The 21376-nt window shown below is 43.3% G+C and overlaps 1 protein-coding gene and 1 long non-coding RNA gene across 3 annotated transcripts in view; one reads left to right on the top strand and one right to left on the bottom strand.

The window, feature by feature from the left end:
• The window catches only part of DOCK8 (dedicator of cytokinesis 8), a 173383-nt gene extending 164333 nt beyond the window's left edge, over nucleotides 1-9050 (top strand). For both annotated transcript variants that reach the window (XM_081502767.1, XM_081502760.1), the window contains exons 47-48: nucleotides 7672-7842; nucleotides 8228-9050. In XM_081502767.1, coding sequence (XP_081358893.1) covers nucleotides 7672-7842; nucleotides 8228-8288 — 232 coding nt within the window. In that variant the 3' untranslated portion in view covers nucleotides 8289-9050. The remainder of the gene's footprint in view (nucleotides 1-7671; nucleotides 7843-8227) is intronic.
• LOC145511261 (uncharacterized) lies at nucleotides 807-20970 on the bottom strand. Its single transcript, XR_014057708.1, has 6 exons — nucleotides 20896-20970; nucleotides 11825-12231; nucleotides 10961-11151; nucleotides 10670-10849; nucleotides 4062-4252; nucleotides 807-1100 (listed from the first exon to the last, which is right to left on the bottom strand). It is a non-coding gene; the product is annotated as an uncharacterized LOC145511261 (long non-coding RNA).
• Nucleotides 20971-21376: the final 406 nt, after the last annotated feature.

Raw genomic sequence — 21376 nt, 5'->3', positions numbered from 1 at the left:
GTTAAAATGTCCTATAAATCTACTGAACAAGCATTTCTAATTAGCTTCCAGCCTAAGGACAAGTGCTACAAAGAGAACCAGAGCTGAGTCAAACCAGTCCCAGGCCAGATACACAAAAGGAGATGAATCTTCTTAGGGATGATCCTCTAGCAAAGTCATGTATTTGACTTTTGATAGTGAAGTTGTCTTTCTCCCCAGATGGCCTGCAAAAATGATTGCTTTCCAAAATCAAATCCACCATTTAAAATGTTGTTCTCCAACCCTTCCAGTGATTCCTATGAGAAACCAAGCTGTAGTCCTTCCCCTGTGCTGGGTGGGCTGCTGCCCTGTTCTGGGAAAGCCTCAAGAACATCTGTCGGTACTTTTCAAACATTTGCTATGCAAACAGATGACCTGGGAATCTTGTTAAAATGCAGACTCTGATTCAGCAGTTCTGGGGTGGGCCTGAGACTCTGCATTTCTAACAAGCTTCCAGGTGCTGCTAAAGCTGCTGGATGGAACTGAACTTTGAGCAGAGACTGTAAAGATGTAGAGATTGCCTGATTGCCCCCATCTCACATTTTCTCCTCCCTTCCCCCTCCCCAAGGGCTCCATCTATCAGGTCCTGCCTGTTGTCACTCAGCATTTTTCTCCCCCTTTCCTTCAAAACAGCAAACATGCCATTACTTGTACACTTTTTAACAACTGTAGATGCCAGTTCATTCATTCAGCAAACAGTTATTGAGCCCACATTTTGTACCAGGCACCACAATACATGTGTGCCAAACCGAAGTCCTAGTACAAATGAGACAAGGCTACGGGCAATACAGTACTTCTGCTCACCACTTCACTGTCAAAGTCAGAGGACAGTGACTTTCTTTCCACTTTATTTCACATGGATCAAAAGTAGGGGCAAGATTGTGGTGAAGGTTGCATAACCGTATTAAACTACACATTTACAGTTTAATACATAAATGATGATTAAACTCATCAAACTGTACATTTACAAGGGTGAATTTGATGATCTGTAACTTATACCTTCAACACAAGTAGCAGCTGAGGAAACCTTCCTTTCCTCCATGGCTTAATTGCTTCTCAAGTCCAGTCAGCAAGTTGCAGCTCTGCAATGAATAGAGAAACTATTTGCTCAATTTGTTTGTACCAGTGTATTTTCTCCCTCAACTCTACTGTCTGCAGAGGTGACACAGGAGTGGGAAATGTTTGGGCGTGAAAGTGTTCCCGGGTTTGCCTTGAGTGAGCGCCAGCTTCTCAGCAGGCTTGGGCTGTAGATATATCAGTAAGCCCAAATTTCCAAGGTGAACATAAATGAGCCTGAAAAAGTGTTAGTTGCTCAGTCGTGTCTGACTCTCTGTGACCCCACAGACTGTAGCCCACCAGACTCCTCTGTCCATGGAATTCTCCAGGCAAGAATACTGGAGTGGGTAGCCATTGCCCTCTCCAAGGTATCCTCCCAACCCAGGAATTGAACCCAGATCTCTCACATTGCAGGCAGACTGTTTACCGTCTGAGCCACCAGGGAAGCCCCCTATATGTAAGCCTCCCAATGCTGACTGCTAATAGCGGAAATGTATGCTCCCAGTTACACTGCAGCTGGGTCCCACTGCTAGGCAGTGGCCTTTCTGACTCAGCTGTGACAGACTGGCTGGAGCTATAAAGAACCTGGCAGGCTGACCTGCTGCGGCTGATGCTCATACAGCCAGTCCTGCAGCTCTTCAGATGGTTGCCAAGTTGGGGCCTTGATCCCCTTCTGAATCATCTCTGGGTTTCAGAAGCCAAGATGGAGAGGTACAGCATTCTGTTTCCCTCCTTTGCTCCCCAGAGCATGCAGACTATTTAAAACACTGAAATCTGTGCCAGTCTGTATTTTTAATTTTTCTTCTTGTAATTCTTAGCTTAGGCCACTGTAACAAAATATCACAGATTGAGTAGCTGAACAACAGACATTTATTTCTGACAGTGGTAGAGGAGACCAAGATTAAGGGGCCAGCAGATTCAGTTGAGGTTCTCCCTCTTGCTGGCTTAACCATCTTCTCACTGTATCCTTACATGGTAGAGAGAAGCAGCAGACACTTCTCTGGTTTCTTCTACGAGGGCATTAATTCCATCATGTGGGTCCCACCCTCACAGCCTAATTTTAACCTTCATTCCTCCTAAAGGCCCCACCTCCAAATCACATCACATGGGGGTCAGGGCTTCAACATGTGGTTTTGAGGGGTCACAACCCTTCAGTCCATAACATGTACACTTTCTTATTCCTATAAAGACTAAGTGATTTTTAAATTTACTTTTATATTTAAAGAAAAGATAACAGGACTCGATGATGCCAGTCCCAGATTGCCTTTAAGGGATATTGTTTCAGATACATCAATAGAGTCTCACTGCACAAATGGTCATAGAGTCTTAAAAGGACTTATGGTCTGTGAAGAGGAAGGAGAGTGAATTTATCCAAGTGGCCAAAAGAAAAGCAACTGTGCAGTATGGGTAATAAAAGAAACAGTTGGTGAAAAGTGATCTGAGTATTTGGTGGGAAAACAAAGCCTTAAACATCATGAGAGGTTGCTCCAGAGCAGGTCTGTAGTGGGGACGTTTGAAGGACTTGTGTCCATTTTCCAGGGTCACAGAGACCTGTCTCAGTGGGCCTAGGAGGCTTGACAGAAAACTGAGAGCCGAGCAGAGCAGCACACATGTGCACATGCGCGCACACACACACACTTACATGCACACGGCTTTCCCCTCATACACACCCACACACACACACCTTTGGACCCCACCCCCGCCTGGGTTCTGGGATGTTGCAGTAGGTCCTCAGAATCTGCTTCCAGGTATCAGACTCAAGGTTGGACATATTCCCAAGCCCATAGTCCCAATCTTGCCCCTTAAGAGGAGGAGACAGGGCCACTGTGGCTTACCCAAGGGAGGCAGCTGCATGGGCCTCTCTGGGGCAGCCCATCCAAGGGAGATAGGGGGGCTCGGGAACACAGGAAGATCCAGCCACAGTGCCCCTTCCTCCCTGGGGTGCGCCCCCTGCCCCCACAGTGCCGTGTACTTTCAGTCATACGTGCCTCCCCGTCATTGTGATGTGGGCGCCCAGGAACTGTGTCTTCTGTTGGGCCGTTACCTGCTCTTTCCCTAGGAGAAGCAGGCCACACTGTCTGCCCAGCGCTTCCCACTGACAGCTACCCAGCCAGGTCTTCAAACACTGAGACCATTTTATCCCCATAAACCCACTGTATAGGTGAAAGAAACGAGGTTGAAGGAGACTGTGATTAGCCCAAGGTCACACAGCAGCTAAGTGGCAGAATCAGGAATTAAACTAGTCTCCCACTGAGACAGGCTTCCCTTAGGGTCTGGGGTTTGGTAGAGGTCAGGCTGGGAGGGAGGAAATGCTGGAGACAGGGTTGGAGAAAGCGACAGGGAGGTGTCCAGCTGAGGTGGCTCTGCCCACGGGACCCTCATATCCTCTGAAGCTCTTCCTGCAAAAAGGCCAGATGTTCTTTTGGTGCCTTGCCCCCAAATAATCCTTCCTTCCCTTAAACGGCCTGGAACATATATGTTACTCCAGTCATGGGAGATCAAGGAGCCAATCTGATTTCCAGCATCTCTGTCAGATTCTCCCCTCATTCCAGCAGCTTAGGTGGAACTTGCTAAAGTGTTACCAGGAAGATGAGAAAAGCAGAATACCACAAATTGGGACTCCAGAGAGAATAGTCCAACTTGAGACCAAAGCCATATGGCTAGCTTCTAGCTGGAAGAGCCAGGGTCTTTCCTAGGCAGCATTTGTGGTGTTGGGGTCAGGATTGTGGGCTCTTGAGCCCAGTCACCTGGCTTTAAATACCCACTCTGCCTTAACTAGCTTTGTGACCTTGGGCAAGTTACCCAACCTGTTTCCCAAGCTATAAAATGGGAATAAAATAGTAACAACCTCTTAAAGTTAGTATCAAAACAAAGAGGGTCAGTTCATAGAGCTTAGAATAGGACTTGGCACATATGAAGTGACTGATAAATATAACATTATGGAGCAAATACAAATTGGATCTATTTGAGTAGGAAAGAGAATTAACCTGAATTAAATGTAGACATTATCTACCAATGACTCATCTGCCTCTGTAAGGTTTGTACCATAACACATGGTAGGGCTGATGAAACATTGGCCTGGGAGCATCAGGATCTTGGATTTACATCCATGTGTTTTGTCCCCAAAGATGTGTGACTCTGGACAGGGTACTTCATCTCTGCATTTTAGTTTCATCAACTGTGAAAAAAAATGGACTGGAATATAAAATCTCTAAAAGTACATCCTCATTCTTACATAGAACAAATAATTTCTACACATTCTAGGCATTTTATATGTTTAATTCATTTAATCTTTATAAAAATTTATGAGGTAGGCTATTATCACCATCATGTCCCAAGTGAAGAAACTAAGGCATGGAAAGCATAAGTAACTTGCCTAATGTCACAAAGCCAATAAGTTGCAAAGCAAGATTCAGAGGTGAGTACTCCAGTTCCAGAGTCTGTCCTTTTAACTATTATGCAATGCAGTTCTCACTAGGCACTACATTTAGTTGCTAGTAACAGAGAAAGGAAGTAAGAATGACTTAAGATAGAAACTTACTTTTCTTTCATACAAAATAAGATCAGAGATAACCATCCCACAGCTGTGTGTTAGTCACATAAAGGCATCAGAGATCCTGGCTCTTCCCATTCTTTTGCTCTGCTATGCTGGTTTTAGTGTATCTATCCTCATAGTCACAAAATGGCTGCTAAGGCTCTGACAATAACCATCACATCCTAGGCAAGTATCAGGAATAGAAATGAGGAAAGAGCAAACGTCGACACTCCTTTTAAGAACTTTCCTAGTGACTTCATTTTATATCTCTTCAGACATCCCTTTTTATAAGGAGGCTAGGGAATGGAGTTTTCCAGGTGGTTATACCACCTGTGTGTGTGCATAGCCGCTCAGTTGTGTCCAACTCTTTGCGATCCCCCGGACGTAGCCCACCAGGCTTCTCTGTCCACGGGGATTCTCCAGGAAAGAATACTGGAGTGGGTTACTGTGCCCTCCTCCAGGGGATCTTCCCAACCCAAGGATCGAACCCAGGTCTCCCTCATTGTGGGTGAATTCTTTATGTCTGAGCCATCAGGGAAGCCCAGGTTTACCACCTAGAGTTCTGTTATTAAAGAAGACAGGGAATGGATGTTGATGAAGCAACTAGCAATTTTTTGTCATACTTAGGGACTGATGGGTGAGCTATGCTGAAGGAACATTGCAGAGGAGGGAGGGCAAGAGATCCAGAGGGTGAGGGCTCATGGCCACCCTCTCTGTAGAAAAGACATCTAACTCCTTAGGTAGAGGCCTATGAGTGTTACTCCCAAAAAAACCAAGAACAATGTTCTGAAAGCACAACTTCCTGCCCTTTCTAGTCCCCATCAGTCTGGTTTCTGTAGGACTCTGCTGAAAAACCCCAGCACATTGACTGTAAGAAAATGCTTGTGTTCAGTGAACTTATCAACAAAGTGAACAGCAGAGGAGGGGGCCATCTGGAACAGTGGTGTCACTGAGTGAAAGCTGCACAGTTCAGATGTTTGTGGACCTAATAAAAATGTTACAGATAAGACCATTTAAAAAAATTATTTGTAATGTACTTATATGATCCTGTATACATTTACCAAGAGATCTGGCTCTTCTCTAGGAGGGAAATTTAACTCATGGCTCTCTTTAGTTTATGGATTTAAATTAACATAATGAAAATTATTTTAATTTTAGTAAGAAAACCTAGAGATTATAATCCAAATGGAAGAAAGAAATACAGAAAACATCTATGAAATACTTTGTTATAAAATTTGTTAACATATAAAGGTACTATACAAATATGAATATTTTCCATTCTACCTATTAATATATTTGTCTTTTTAAAACACTATGTGTATCTGTAGATACTATGTCTTCTGATAACAAAGATCGTAGAGAGTGTAGTTACTTCTGAAGTTTGCAGAATAGCCCATCCCCAAGTTAGCAATTCACTTCTGCAGGCCTCTCATCTGCCAAGGTTACAAAACTGGGCCTTGAAGTCATCCTGAAACTGATTTCATTTTACACATGGTGGTAGCTCATAATTGTTAGTTAAGGGGCAATAACAAAAATAATAAGAGGTGATGGAGATTTCTCAGGATTCAAAGACTATATACCTCCCCTTCCTACCTCTTCCCTGAAACCTTTGATATACAACCTTGGCTATACTACAATTTGCTTCAGTTAATGTCAGACTTAAAAGATAGGTGAAAATCCAGTTGCAGAAGGCTTCTGCTGCTGCTGCTGCCAAGTCGTTTCAGTCGTGTCCGACTCTGTGCGACCCCACAGACGGCAGCCCATCAGGCTCCGCCGTCCCTGGGATTCTCCAGGCAAGAATACTGGAGTGGACTGCATTTCGCAGAAGGCTTCTAGGGTGCATTGAATCAAGCCTTTCTTCTAAAGCAGGCTGATTCCATGAAGAAGCTGTATCCATAGGTTTAATGTTGCTCAGGCCAGGTGGCTTTCTCCTGCCTCACAGCTACATGCCACCTGATTACTTTGTCATCCTGCACATGTGTTCAGTGCTAATAGGGAGGATTTGATATCAAGGCCTGGGTATCCATGTTGTTGCTGTTCAGTTGCTAAGTCATGTCCCATTGTTTGTGACGCCGTAGACTAGCCCTCCAGGCTTCTCTGTCCATGGGATTTCCCAGGTAAGAATACTGGAGTGGGTTGCCCTTTCCTTCTCCAGGGGATCTTCCCTACCAGGGATCAAACCCACATCTCCTGCATTGGCAGGGAAGTTCTTTACCACTGAGTTACCAGGGAGGCCCAGGTATCCCCAATAATACTACCCAAATCATGCACCACTATTAGGAAAACAGTTTAAATCATGTTGATCATGGGAATCCAATGCACCTGAATCATTACTAATCATTGTTGTAGTTCAGTCACTAAGTCATGTCCAACTCTTTGCGACCCCATGGACTGCAGCATGCCAGGCTTCCGTATCCTTCACCATCTAGCAGAGTTTGCTCAGATTCATGTCCATTGAGTCAATGATGCCATCCAGTCACCTCTGTCACCTCCTTCTCCTCCTGCCCTCAGTCTTTCCCAGCATCAGTGTCTTTTTCAATTAGTTGGCTCTTCGTATCAGGTGGCCAAAGTATTAGAGCTTCAGCTTCATCATCAGTCCTTCCAATGAATACTCAGGGTTGACTTCCTTTAGGGTTGACTGGTTTGATCTCCTTGCTCTCCAAGGGACTCTCTCTCAAGAGTCTTCTTCAGCACCACAATTCCAAAGCATCAATTCTACTAATCATTGCATGTCAGCTAAGTTTCAACCATTGTGTTGTCCCTTCAAGATTTGTTTATAGTAAGTTCCCTTGGATAAAACAGTATAAAAGGAAAGGCAAGGCTTCGTTATGTTTAAATAAGATAATTTTCTTCTTTGATATGTAACATCCCACATGGGAGACAGACTCTGGAGCTGGCTTTGCAGTTTATTGACTTTGTGACCTGAGGCGAGTTAGTTAAGCTTTCCATGTCGTAGTTCTTCACTGGAGGTGTTACGGTTACAGCATACCTGTATGAGTTAAATATACAAAATTTCTATGAAATACAACCTCCTTTTCTCCCCCCTGATATTTGCATCTCAGATGCGGGGAAGCCGTAGAGAAAAACAAGCGTCTCATCACGGCAGATCAGAGGGAGTATCAGCAGGAACTCAAGAAAAACTACAACAAGCTGAAAGAGAGCCTCCGACCAATGATGGAGCGGAAAATTCCAGAACTCTACAAGCCAATATTCAGAGTTGACAGTCAAAAGAGGTGAGAAGAAGGCAGGGGAGGCTTTTTTCCTGGAGGATAAAGGACAGTCACTACTGCAGAGCCCCCGGGGGTGGGAGCGGGCCCTGGAATCAGAGAAGCTGCCCGAGCATGATCTGCTCTGCTGGCATCCGGATCCTCCTGTGCCTTCTCCTTGACCTCTCGGGGCCCCTCCATGTGGCCTTCTGCCAGCATCTTCCCAGGGCCGAATTATTGCCTGGGTTTCTCCTGGCATAGCGCAAAGGCATGGCTGCACTTTCCCTTGTTTACTTATTTACTGAGTTCCCCATGATAGATGTCCTTTCCTAGTGAATGATTTTCCCCCTCCCTCTCTTTAAAAGGCTAACTGATCTTTCTTTTCTCTGTTCTCTTCCCTCCTTAATTTCAGAGACTCCTTCCACAGATCTAGTTTCAGGAAATGTGAAACCCAGTTGTCACAGGGCAGCTAAGAAAAACTATCCTCACCCAGGAAGATGGAGACGCTGTGACCCTGGAGAAGGACCCGCTGGTACCTAAAACAGGATATTTGCCACATAGGACACACCACACGCTCCCTGAGCGGACGTACTCTGGAACCTTTGGGACCCAAGTGACCGTGGGAGTTACACGCAAATGGGGTGCGACCAGACTTTGGACATTTGGCAGATGGAGATGCTGGAGGCTGGTTCATTAGGGGTGCCTGTGTTATTTGTTAAGGCGTGCTTTTTCATGTAATTGTACAAAACAAGGCATAAATAGCATCTCCTGCTGAGTGGTCAGGCACTGCCTAGCCAAGGGATGACTTCCTCCCATCTGTTTTTGAATTTAACCTATATTTAGATAAACCCAAATTGCCCAAGGGAAAATGGAAAAGTTGTCCACCAACCTATTCAGAGTGAACTTGTCCATCCCCTTTTTATGGGAAAAAGCTGAACTTGGTGGAGTACAAACATTCCAATAAATCTATGAGGGGAGGGCTTACTAGAAATCAAAAGATCATGAAGGCTGGAAATCCGAGGATCAATTATTTGTGAACTTGCTTCCCTTTTGGTAATGATGGACTCATTGTTGTACAGTTATTTTTGCTTTTTTGTTCTGGTATGTTGTTAATTTAACACATGTTAGAGAGGTGCACACTCCAGCACTGATGTAGGAGATACATGGTACTCTGAGTGACCCGCTCAAAGTTGTAGATGCTGCATTTACTAAAATTGAAACAATTCTCCTCTAAAGCTTGGCTTTTTTTTTTTCTTACGCTTACTCTTGTATCACTTTTTATTCTCTTCTTTGGGACCAAGTTTTGTTTTATAAAAGAATAATACTTCTGCTTTCATTTCTGAACATTGTGCTGTCTGTCAGCATGTGTACATCAGCTAGAGAATATATTCAGCTTTGGATTCTTTGGACGAAGATGAACAAAGTTATTATTTGAGAATTAAATTATATATTTTTAATATGACTGATTACCTTGACTGGTACTGAAAACATAATGAATTGCAAGCAAAATGTTTCCTTTTGCAACTCATCTTTTTTGATTTTGACAACTCACAACTCTTTGGTAAAGCATTTCAGAGAAGAAGAAAGATGCCTGATTATGACCTTGGTCAAACAGTGCTCTCCAGGGTCACACCTCATATGTAATATTTAGTCTTGGTGGTCATGAGAGAGAATTTCATTTGGATATCACAGAACTTTTTCATTTATATCATCAGGTATGCATGAATTTATATTCTGAAAGAGGACATTTTTCTTTTAATTACTGAAACTTACTAGTTTAAATGGCAAACCTTTTGCCCTTTAGACATTTGGGGCAGAACTCTTCCTAAAGTATATGATGTATTTAATTGTTTTCTTAAATGAGTACATATGACATGCTTTAGTTCCATGTGTTGTTTAGTATCTTCTGTGTGGGAGACACTGGGTGAGATCAAGGTCAAGGAACATTGTTACTGCCCTCCAGAGCCTCTTGGCTTAGTGAGGAAGAGCATCTGTATGGATGTAGCCATAATGCACAGCAGACTACAAGAGGCAGTATGGAATATAACCTTTCCTCAGTGACTCGAGAGTGGCCATTATTATCAACACCAATTATATTGTGCCTTCAGATATAATAAGGGTTAGGTGCTAAGTCATGTAGGGCTGGCTTTTAACTCTTAAGAGCCCTAAAATCCTGTGACCTAAAATATTCCAGATTAAATGTCCCCTGCTTTCACTCTCAGTCTCTCTCGTACTACAGTGGGTACCACACGCTTCATAGGTACAAAAACTTGTGTTCACTGTTGCATTCCTGTCTCCTAGCCTAGAACTCAACACACAGAAGATACTTAATAAACATATGTTGAATAATTAAATGAATGACTGTGAGTAGGCCTGCTTCTAGACCAGCACTGTCCAACAGAAATATAATATGAGCTGCATATGTTATTTTAAATTTTCTGGTAGCTACATTAAAAAATCAGGAAAAGAAACAAGTGACATTAATTTTCATATACATTTCATTTAACTAATATATACAAAATATTATCAATTCAACACATAATCAATATAAAAATTATTAATAAGGTATTTTACATTCCTTTTTTCATACTAAGTCTTCAAAATTTGTATGTATGTATTTTATACTTAGAGATTGTATACTTTCCACCTAATCTCAATTAAGTTCAGCCACATTTCAGGTGCTCGTAGCCACATGTGGCTAGTGGCTACTATATTGGATGGTACAGTTCTAGAAACTCTCAACTTTTATGATATGATGCCTCTGATCTGTGTGCTCAGATTATAGATTGGCAAAATAGGAGGAATAGTGTCTAGAGTAAGAAAAACAAAATTCTGATAGAGCCCATGGGCTTACCTAGAAGTGAAGCTGGTAGAGTTGGCAAGTGTGAGCTCGTCAACACTGGTTTAACGCATACTCTTATTGAACTAAGCCTGGTTCTCTTCTCAACTCCAGATAGTTTAGTTGTTCTTTGGGTGTGTGCTCTGTTGTTTCTGACTCTTTGCGACCCTGTGGACTGTAGCCTGTCAGATGCTTCTGTCCATGGAATTTTCGAAGCAAGAATACTGAAGTGAGTTATTATTTCCTACTCCAGGGGAGTTGTTCTTTCTGTAATGGTTATAAATGAAGTGGAGGCATTGCACTTACCTAAGTAATGGCATAAACAAAGAACTTGAACGTTGGTCCTCTGATTGATGATGATGAGTGATAGTCGCTCAGTTGTATCTGACTCTTTGTGACCCCATGGACTGTAGCCTGCCAGGCTCCTCTGTCCATGGGATTCTCATGGCAAGAAAACTAGAGTGGGTTGCCATTTCCTTCTCCAATGATTGTGTATCCTAAATAGGGGATTAAGAAAGAAGCATTTCAGACATTCCTAAGAGTAAAGCAGATTAAGCCTTTTGTATCCTGAAAGTTAGAGAAAGCTGCTATGCGGTGATAGCCTGCTTGATTTTACTTTGCAGACTTCTATACAAGCTTGTGGGAGAAACCTTCTGATTAGTTTCATGCCTCCTTTCCTGTAACAAGGTGTTGAGTGCAATTGTCACCAGCTCATAAGAATCTCAGGAAAGTGAAACCTGAATATATTGAGTAGACCTGATTGGGTTTGTCTTAATGCCATAATACTATTCAATAAGAAGTCCTTTCCGTAACATTAGTTATAAAAGCAAAAACTTTTAGAGCTACCACTGATAATTGTGTTTGCAAGTATGTTTGCAAAAACAGGGAGCTTTTGTTTTGCTTCAAATGTATTTTTAAATGCTTGTTATTTCAAATGTTGTAATGCTGCTATTGACTAAGTATTTTGCAAAAAAAAAAAAAAAAGACTAAAACTAAAGTTTCTCATATATTGCTGTGTATGTCTGCAGTAACCAGTGTACTCTTTTTTGGACTTAAAGCAGTGTTTCTCAATCTTTTTCACATTCTGGGTGTAAATGTTATCTACTGAGGCATAATATAACAGCCAGCCAGCCCCTAACCTCATTAGTTTAACATAGCAGTAAACAATACCTGACGCAGTTCCAGTGGATTAGGATCAGTTTAGATGGGCAGTGTGACTTAAGGTCTTGCGTGGGAGGTTGCAATCAAGACATTGGCCAGAGCTGCTTTCATCTGAAGGCTTGACTGAAGGCTGGAGGATTCTCTTCCAAGGTGGCTCATTCATAACTTTAAAGAGTTGATGCTGGTCATTGATGGGAGGCCTCAGTTCTTCTGCCTGTGGACCTCAACCCCTTCTGCATGGGTGCTCACAGACTTCCCCCCAGAGTGAGCAGTTCAAGAGAAGCAAGCCAAAAGTGGCAGTGTCCTTTATGACCTAGCCTCAGAAGTCATACTCACTCATGTCTGCCATATTCTATTTTTCAGAAGCAAGTCACAAAGTTCAGTTCACCTTCAAGGAGAGGAGTAGTAGGCTCTACCTTTGGAATGGAGCAGTGTTATGAAATTTTTGAACATATTCTAAAATCACCATAATGGGGCACATTAAAATTTTGCATTTGTTGTCTCACTAGGGTAAATGGACAAAGCTACTTGCTTTCAGAGATGATCATCCCTGGCACTCTGGCTGTTCTGAGCCCCTCCCAAAGGCTGGGGTCATCATGCTCAAGTAATATCTATAACTCAGCTCACAGGTGCACCATGGCACCCCATTTGGGAAGCCTTAGCCTAAGGATAGTACTTAGCTGGCAATCTTTTATAAGGAACAGATAAATAAACTCAAATTAGTGTTTTCAAAGGGGATAGTGGAGTTAATTGGCTCACTTAATAGATTAACCCAGCTGGCCCATCTTTCATCTCTGATTTCTCTTGTTTGGCTCCATCCTCAGGCTTTCAGCAGTGCTCCCTGGAAATTCCAGGCTTATCCATCATGAAAAAGGCAATTGTGAGCCTCACAACCTCACACAACTAAGCTCCACAAAGGAAAGAGATTTTGTGTTCCAGAATTCTGAGGCAAACTCTTTGGGTTCACTCTGATTGGAGTGGCTTAATCTGAGCAAGGTCTCCCCTCACAGCAGAAGCAGGATGAATATCAACTCCAACCACAAGGCTACTGATAGAGGGACTAGTGGTTCCTCAGGGAACCAGGAAGAAAGGGGGAAAGAAGCGCAACAAAGCATGCTCCCTGCAGAACATTTCTTTCTCTTTAGTCGCTAAGTTGTGTCCGACTCTTGCGACTCCATGGACTCTAGCCTGCCAGGCTCCTCTGTCCGTGGGATTCTCCAGGCAAGAATACTGGAGTAGATTGCTATTTCCTTCTCCAGGAGACCTTTCCAACCAAGGGATCGTACCCGGGTCTCCTGCACTGCAGGCAGATTCTTTACCGACTGAGCTACGAGGGAAGCCCGCAGAATATTTGCTTTAAGGTAAGTGCATTCAGAAGAAGAAACTTAAACTTGTCTGGCAATCAGGAGTACAGTTTATTTCATTTCATGTTCACAACCATTGACCTAGAAGCACCTTCTCTAGAAGGGGAGATGCAAGGGGATAAGCAGTACATGAAGGAGGACCGAGAGCTAACCCTATCCTGAAAGAGTGGGGACTAGGACAGATGGATGTGGGCGGTTTTGCTACATCAGGAATTGATCCTCTAGAGTGTCTTGCCAAAAATTGATGCAAATGACCAGGAATCAAAACAGCTGGGAGGGACATTGGGAGAAAAGTGAGAGCAACAGGGAAATGGAATAAATTAGGTTTGAATGGAAAAAGTCAAGCATCAAAACTGTGTCTTTTGTCATAGTATCCTCAGAGCCTGGCCCAGCTCAAAAAATGTTTGTAAGTAATGTCAGTCCTAAAGGAAATCAACCTTTATTATTCAGTGGAAGGACTGATGCTGAAGCTGAAGCTCCATTACTTTGGCTACCCGATGTGACGAGCCAACTAATTGGAAAAGACCTTGATGCTAGGAAAGATTGGAGGCAAAAGGAGGAGGGGATGGCAGAGGATGAGATGTTCAGATAGCATCACTGACTCAATGGACATGAATCTGAATAATCTCTGAGAAATAGTGGAGGACAGGGGAGCCTGGCATCCTGCAGTCCATGGGGTTGCAAAGAGTCAGACATGACTTAGCAACCAAACAACAACTGAATGAAGGTGGCCATCAGTGATGATTTCTGTCAGACTGTTCCTTTTCTGTATCTCTGGGCTAAAAGCACCAAACAGGGAAGACAGTTAGGGTCAATTCATCCCGGAGGAATAGCCTTCTATTCCCACTTGACTTTATCTATTATGAATGCGTGGATGAGAATTAATAGGGTTTCCCTCACTTTTCTGCTATTTTCCCTTAAATCACCTTAGACCTTATCCTTAATAGGAATCACAAAGCCTGATTAAAAAACCAAAGCTCTGATGGTCACTATGTTTTCCACCGTGGTATGACTAGAGGAAGTTCAGCATAACCTCAGTTGAAGACCATATGGAGAGCAGTCAGTCCACATTCCTGATCCTTAAGGCCTTGACGCTGCCACACATCTTGGGGAGGCAGAGCTCTCTCTGGAATGATGCTACTGAGTCCAGCGCAGTTCCTGCTCTGATGATGATCTCTGTGGCGTTAGCTTGGCAGCTTAATGACTTCACCTTTACTATTTTTCCCATACATTGGAAGGTGGCAAATCACTGGTAGCCTGGATAAGGGAGTGATTGACATAGTGGCAGAGCTCTAAAGGATACAGCTGAGAAGTCAGTTCTCTTGTCCCTTATCATTTCCTTTATGCAATAAGAGAACATGACATGGATGAACAAATTGTTGTTATCCAACAAGATTACCAGGGTGATTAGTGAGATTTAAAAAGAAAAAGACTACATGACTGTCAAAGGTTTCTGTGGCAAGGAGCAGAAGTTCTGCCTTATTACTCTCCTACTTTCTACTCCTGCAACTGCCCAAGTCACTATACCTCTCTAAGTTTCAGGTTTTTTCACTACAAAATAGGGATGCATTGCTCTATCTTCTTTCATCCTATTGAGGAAATCCAGTGAGACAATTACTGTATGGGAACGTGTTTTGGAAACCCTGAAGTGCTGCCCCAAATGTAAGGAAACACTATTTGTAATCAACACATCTAGGAAGTTTAGTCAGGCCCCCACATGTTGTATTCACTGCTGGCAACATTTATCAAAAGCAGGACAAAGTGCAGGCAGGACAGAGACCCGATTTATCAGAAAATAAATGCCTGGTCTATTCAACTTGCAGTGCTGGTTTACATGATCTGGCCAAGGCCAACAGCAAGGGCCCTCAGGATAGAAGAAGAAAGGGTATTGGTGGAACCTGGAGGGTACACAGGGGTGCTTGGAAACCCAATCCAACCTGGCTTCACTTCTCCTCCTGTTTCCAGTGCATTCCTCTAGAAGGTAAATACAGGGATTCCAATAGCCCACCTGTGTCCCCCAGCCTGTAAGCGCTCCCTGAGGGTATCAAAGCACAACAACTTCCGCTTGAAACAAGGCTACTGAGTGGCAAGTTTCCCTGATAGGAAGAGAGAAGAAAGAGAGGACTTGGCAGCCAGGACAAATCTGCAGTGACTAAGCTGACATTGGAGAAGGAAATGGCAACCCACTCCAGTATTCTTGCCGGGAGAATCCCATGGACAGAGGAGCCTGGCAGGCTACAGTCCATGGGGTTGCAGAGTCGGACATGACTGAAGCAACTGAGCACAGGCTGACATTGCTTGTTTAGAAGCCCAGTGTTAGTCTGCTTGCTCCACTCCATTGGCTCCACTTTGCAGCTAAAACACAGACGTCACCAGATACATATCAAGCAAAAGGTTTCTAAAGAGGATTGTGTGGAGCCCAGCAGCTGATTAGGACACTTAATGGTCCTAATCCCAGAGAACTGAACACAAGACACCCCAGCAAACACAGCTGTTTAAATACCACTTAGAGGACTTCCCTGGTGCTTCAGTCCATGGGACTGTGAAGAGTCAGACATGACTTAGCAACTGAACAACAAAAACAACAGTGGATAATAATCCACCTGCCAATACAGGGGACACAGTTCAATCCCCGGTCTGGGAAGATCCCACATGCCATGGAGCAACTAAGCCTGCATGCCACAACCAGTGAAAGCTGCAGTTTCTGAAGCCCGCGTGCTTAGAGCCTGTGCTCTACAACAAGAGAAGCCACCACAATGAGAAACCTGAGCACCCATACTAGAGAGTATCCCCCTGCTCACCACCACTAGAGAAAGCCCACACACTGCAAGGATGGCCCAGCACAGCCAAAAATAAAATAAATGAATAATTTAAAAAAATATGGCTTAGAGAAATCAAGCCCTGCCCAGGAGGTTTTACTGTGTGCGTGCACATGTTGGGCGTCTTTTTGATGACATCAGGAGCAGAAAGGCGCTTCGGGCCATCTGGCAGTGAGTAGCTAAAAATTTGGGAAAGGGAGATGCTGCACAGCATCAAGGGGGGATTCTTGGAGTCTCAGCTATCTTTTTACTCATTGTGAAGCTACAGGATAAAGAATTCGAAATGGGAATCAAGTAAAATAATATCAGAAAGTGGGCTCCTTCCCAGTCCCTCCTCCAGCTGGAGGAACCCAGAAGGTGCAGCTAAATGTGTATTTGGGTTGAAAGGGTGGGAGGCAGTGTATGTTGGGGGTGAGGGTATCTTGTCAAGTCTCCTGAGAGGACGCTCCACCCCAGCCCAGGCTAGTTTCCACCTGAACTCTGAATCTTTCGGCAAGCCCACAGAGTAGAGAGAGTAAGCTGGGCAGGCTTTCCTGCAACTGAGGAGACGTGACACAGCCTCTGCCTGGAAATAACTCCCCCCACCAAACTCCTGCTGGGCACTTGTGTGCAAACAGCTATGATCCAAGTTTGAAAGGGTCCCCACCCTCCATTATGCCTGAGCTCCAACTTGGAACCCAGCTGCAGGCTAATCCCCACACATACTTGTTTCTACTTTTTCACCATCTCTCATTGCCCCCTCCCTCTCTGTTCTTTTTCTGAGTGTAAGACTGTCTCTTCCACTTGACTGGAAGTTCCTTGAGGCTAGGCGTTATCCCTTTGATCAGTGAAGAGATCGATGATTATGAAGTTCTTATTCAAGTAGACATCAGCTGCTGGGTAGTGAAGACAGACCTATGCCTAGTCCTTGGGCTGATTCTTATCATATAAACTAGATGCCACAAAAACAGAAACATAGACCATTGGAACAAGACAGAAAGCCCAGAAGTAAAACCACTCACCTATGGGTGCCTTATTTTTGACAAAAGGAGGCAAGAATATACAGTGGGGAAGACACCCTTTTCAATAAATGGTGCTGGGAAAACTGGACAGCTACATGTAAAAGAATGAAATTAGAACTATTCCTAACACCACACACAAAGATAAACTCAAAATGGATTAAAGACCTAAATGTAAGACCAGAAACTATAAAACTCTTAGAGGAAAACATAGGCCGAACACTCAATGACATAAATCAAAGCAAGATCCTCTATGACCCACCTCCTAGAGTAATGGAAATAAAAACAAAAGTAAACAAGCGGGACCTGATCAAATTTAAAAGCTTTTACACAGAAAGGGTAACTATAAGCAAGGTGAAAAGACAACCCTCAGAATGGGAGAAAATAATAGCAAATGAAACAACTGACAAAGGATTAATTTCCAAAATATACAAGCAGCTCATACAACTCAATACCAGAAAAACAACCCAATCAAAAAGTGGGGAAAATACCTAAACAGAGATTTCTCCAAAGAAGACATATAGGTGGCTAACAAACACATGAAAAGATGCTCAACATCACTCATTATTAGAGAAATGCAGATCAAAACTACAATGAGATATCACCTCGCACTGGTCAGAATGGCCATCATCAAAAAGTCTACAAACAACAAATGCTGGAGAGGGTGTGGAGAAAAGGGAATGCTCCTGCACTGTTGGTGGGAATGTAAATTGATACAGCCACTATGGAAAACCATACGGAGATTCCTTAAAAAGCTAGAAGTAAAACCACTGTATGACTCCTAACCATATACCCTGAGGAGACCAAAATTGAAAAAGACACATGTATCCCATTGTTCATTGCAGCACTACTTATGATAGCTAGAACATGGAAGCAACCTAGATGTCCATCGACAGATGAATGGATAAAGAAGTTGTGCTACATATACACAAAGGAATATTACTCAGCCATAAAAAGGAATGCATTTGAGTCAGTTCTAATGAGGTGTATGAACCTAGAACCTACTATGCAGAGTGAAGAAGTCAGAAAGAAAGATAAATATAGTATTCTAATGCATATATACAGAATCTAGAAAAATGGTACTGAAGAATTTATTTACAGGACAACAATGGAGAAACAGACATAGAGAATAGACTTATGGACATGGAGAGAGGGAAAGAGAGGGTGAGATGTATGGAAAGAGTAATATGGAAACTGAAATTATCGTATGTAAAATACATGGCCAGTGGGAATTTGTTGTATGGCTCAGGAAACTCAAACAGGGGCTCTGTATCAACCTAGAGGGGTGGGATGGGGAGATGGGAGGGAGGCTTAAAAGGGAGGGGACATATGTATTCCTATGGCTGATTCATGTTAAAGTTTGACAGAAAGCAACAAAATTCTGTAAACCAATTCAGTTCAGTTCAGGTCAGTCACTCAGTCGTGTCCGACTCTTTGCGACCCCATGGACTGCAGCACACCAGGCTTCCTGTCCATCACCAATTCCTTGAGCTTACTCAAACTCATGTCCATTGAGTTGTTGATGCCATCCAACCATCTCATTCTCTGTTGTCCCCTTCTCTTCCCACCTTCAATCTTTCCCAGCATCAGGGTCTTTTCCAATGAGTCAGCTCTTCGCATCAGGTGGCCAAAGTATTGGAGTTTCAGCTCAAGATGAAAATTCCAATGAATATTCAGGACTGATTTCCTTTAGGATGGACTGGTTGGATCTCCTTGCTGTCCAAGAGACTCTCAAGAGTCTTCTCCAACAACACAGTTCAAAAGCATTAATTCTTTGGCGCTCAGCTTTCTTTATAGTCCAACTCTTGCATCCATACATGACTACTGGAAAAACCATAGCTTTGACTAGACAGACCTTTGTTGGCAAAGTAATGTCTCTGCTTTTTAATATGCTGTCTAGGTTGGTCATAACTTTTCTTCCAAGGAGCAAGCATCTTTTAATTTCATGGCTGCAGTCACCATCTGCAGTGATTTTGGAGCCCCCAAAAATAAAGTCTGCCACTGTTTCCATTGTTTCCCCATCTATTTGCCATGAAGTGATGGGACCAGATGCCATGATCTTAGTCTTCTGATTGTTGAGTTTTAAGCCAACATTTTCACTTTCCTCTTTCACTTTCATCAAGAGGCTTTTTAGTTCTTCTTCACTTTCTGCCATAAGGGTGGTGTCATCTGCATATCTGAGGTTATTGATATTTTTCCCAGCAATCTTGATTCCAGCTTGTGCTTCATCCAGCCCAGCATTTCTCATGATGTACTCTGCATATAAGTTAAATAAGCAGGGTGACAATATACAGTCTTTATGTACTCCTTTCCCAATTTGGAACCAATCTGTTGTTCCATGTTCAGTTCTAACTGTTGCTTCTTGACCTGCATACAGGTTTCTCAGGAGGCAGGTAAGATGGTCTGGTACTCCCATCTCTTTAAGAATTTTCCAGTTTGTTGTGATCCATACAGTCAAAGGCTTTGGCATAGTCAATGAAGCAGATGTAGATGTTTTTCTGGAACTCTCTTGCTTTTTCGATGATCCAATGGATGTTGACAATTTGATCTCTGGTTCCTCTGCCTTTTCTAAATCCAGCTGAACATCTGGAAGTTCACGGTTCATGTACGGTTGAAGCTTGGCTTGGAGAATTTTGAGCATTACTTTGCTAGCGTGTGAGAATTTATCCTTCAATAAAAAAATTTTTTTTTAATTAAAAAAACTAGATGCCAGAACATTTTAATTCTCCAACTAAATAATGCCAAGTTTACTGTTTTCAAGGAGCTAGTCAAAGTCAGGTTAACAGAGAAAAATATCATTTCTTCAAATAAAAGTAGAGTGTGTTGTTACTAGGAAATTTTAAAGTTCACTTGGTTGAAGTTGCTTATTTTTTAAGTAATGAATGAAAACTATCTCCCACAGCTGTCAGTGGTGGAAACTGCCCTGGGATCTGATCCCCCACCAATATTTCCTTCACCAACTAGACCAAACCTTGTCTTTCAGAGCCAACAAAACTGGGCACAGGAAAATCCCAGCACCAGAATAGGCCATAAACATTGAAGTTTACCAAAAGGCACCAACAGAGGAAGAAGGAAGGTCAGTATGTATGAGGGGAAGTAGGTGGGGTTTCCTGATAAAGGCATGAGTACTTTGGATGAGGGTGTGAAAGAAGGAATTGTGAGGGGGTGAAATAGGAGAGGTGGGAAAAGGAGCACACTGAGGAGAAGGTTCAAGAGATGGGCTGTCCATGTAGGAATACCTCCTTCTTAGAGCCCAAGTCAGCCATCTTCCCTGAGGTGGGACTGAGTCAAGGCAGGGAAAGTCACAATTTCCGGTTCTTCATCACTCAACTGTTCTGTGAGGCTAATTGACATAGCAGTAAGCGAATGCATTCTTCTAAACCTCCCTTGGAGGTGGGTCTTGCCACTTGAGGTCGGATGAACCACCCAACAAGGAGCAGAACTGACTTCCAGGGCCCAAGGAATACTAAAAAGAAATATCCCCACACCCTCCTCCTCCTTTGCTTCAATAAGAGGTAGCAAGAAATTCTTTTATGTGACTGAAAAGAAGTGGTCCTCTAGGGCCAAATTTTATCCCCATAGGCCCAGACATGGTCTTGTTCATAGTTATTAGTGGTTTAGTTGCTCAGTTGTGTACAACTCTTTGCGACCTCATGGACTGTAGCCTGCCAGGCTCCTCTGTCCATGGGATTTTCCAGGCAAGAATACTGGAATGAGTTGCCATTTCCTTCTCCAGGGGATCTTCCTAACCTAGGGATTGAACCTGGGTCTCCTACATTGCAGGTGGGTTCTTTATCAACTGAGCCACCAGGAAAGTCTGCATAATTATTGGCATTTCATAAATAGCTGATAAAGACAAAGCATTCTGTCAAGTTACGTGGCACACTTTCTCCACTAACCTCTTGCTGAGAGTCCACCCAGCTCATAGTCCCCGGAAGGGACAGTTGGCTCTTCTGAGTGACCAGGTTTTCCCCTCAGACCACGGCTGACTCACCAAGGAAACCATTGTGATTCCTGAGAGGCAAGCCATAGCCTCAGACCCTGAGTTTGTAACTGTCATTTCCACTTCCCTGAGGTGTGGCTACCCTTCTTCCTGGGAGATTTCTGGGAGATCTTCCTGGGAGATCTCTTTACCGTCGATCCCTCTTTTTTATGAGGAAACTTGATTGGGTTTCTTCTTCTTAGCACCAAACAAGCTCTGTCAGGACCTGCCTGCTCATGAGAATGCTGCAAAAAGGAAGCAAGGTGATGTGGTTGGCCACAGAGACTTTCTACTCCTCCCCTGAGTCAGCATGGCCATGTGAGTTGCTGTAGCTTGGAATGCAGTGAAGTGACACTGTGTGAGTTTTGGCCTAAGTCTTCTTAAGCTTTTCAGCTTCT

Source organism: Giraffa tippelskirchi, chromosome 1, assembly GCF_054371585.1.
Source record: "Giraffa tippelskirchi isolate mGirTip1 chromosome 1, T2T-mGirTip1v1.2.pri, whole genome shotgun sequence".
Classification (NCBI taxonomy): Eukaryota; Metazoa; Chordata; class Mammalia; order Artiodactyla; family Giraffidae; genus Giraffa; species Giraffa tippelskirchi.
This window is presented reverse-complemented; position numbering and strand designations above follow the sequence as displayed.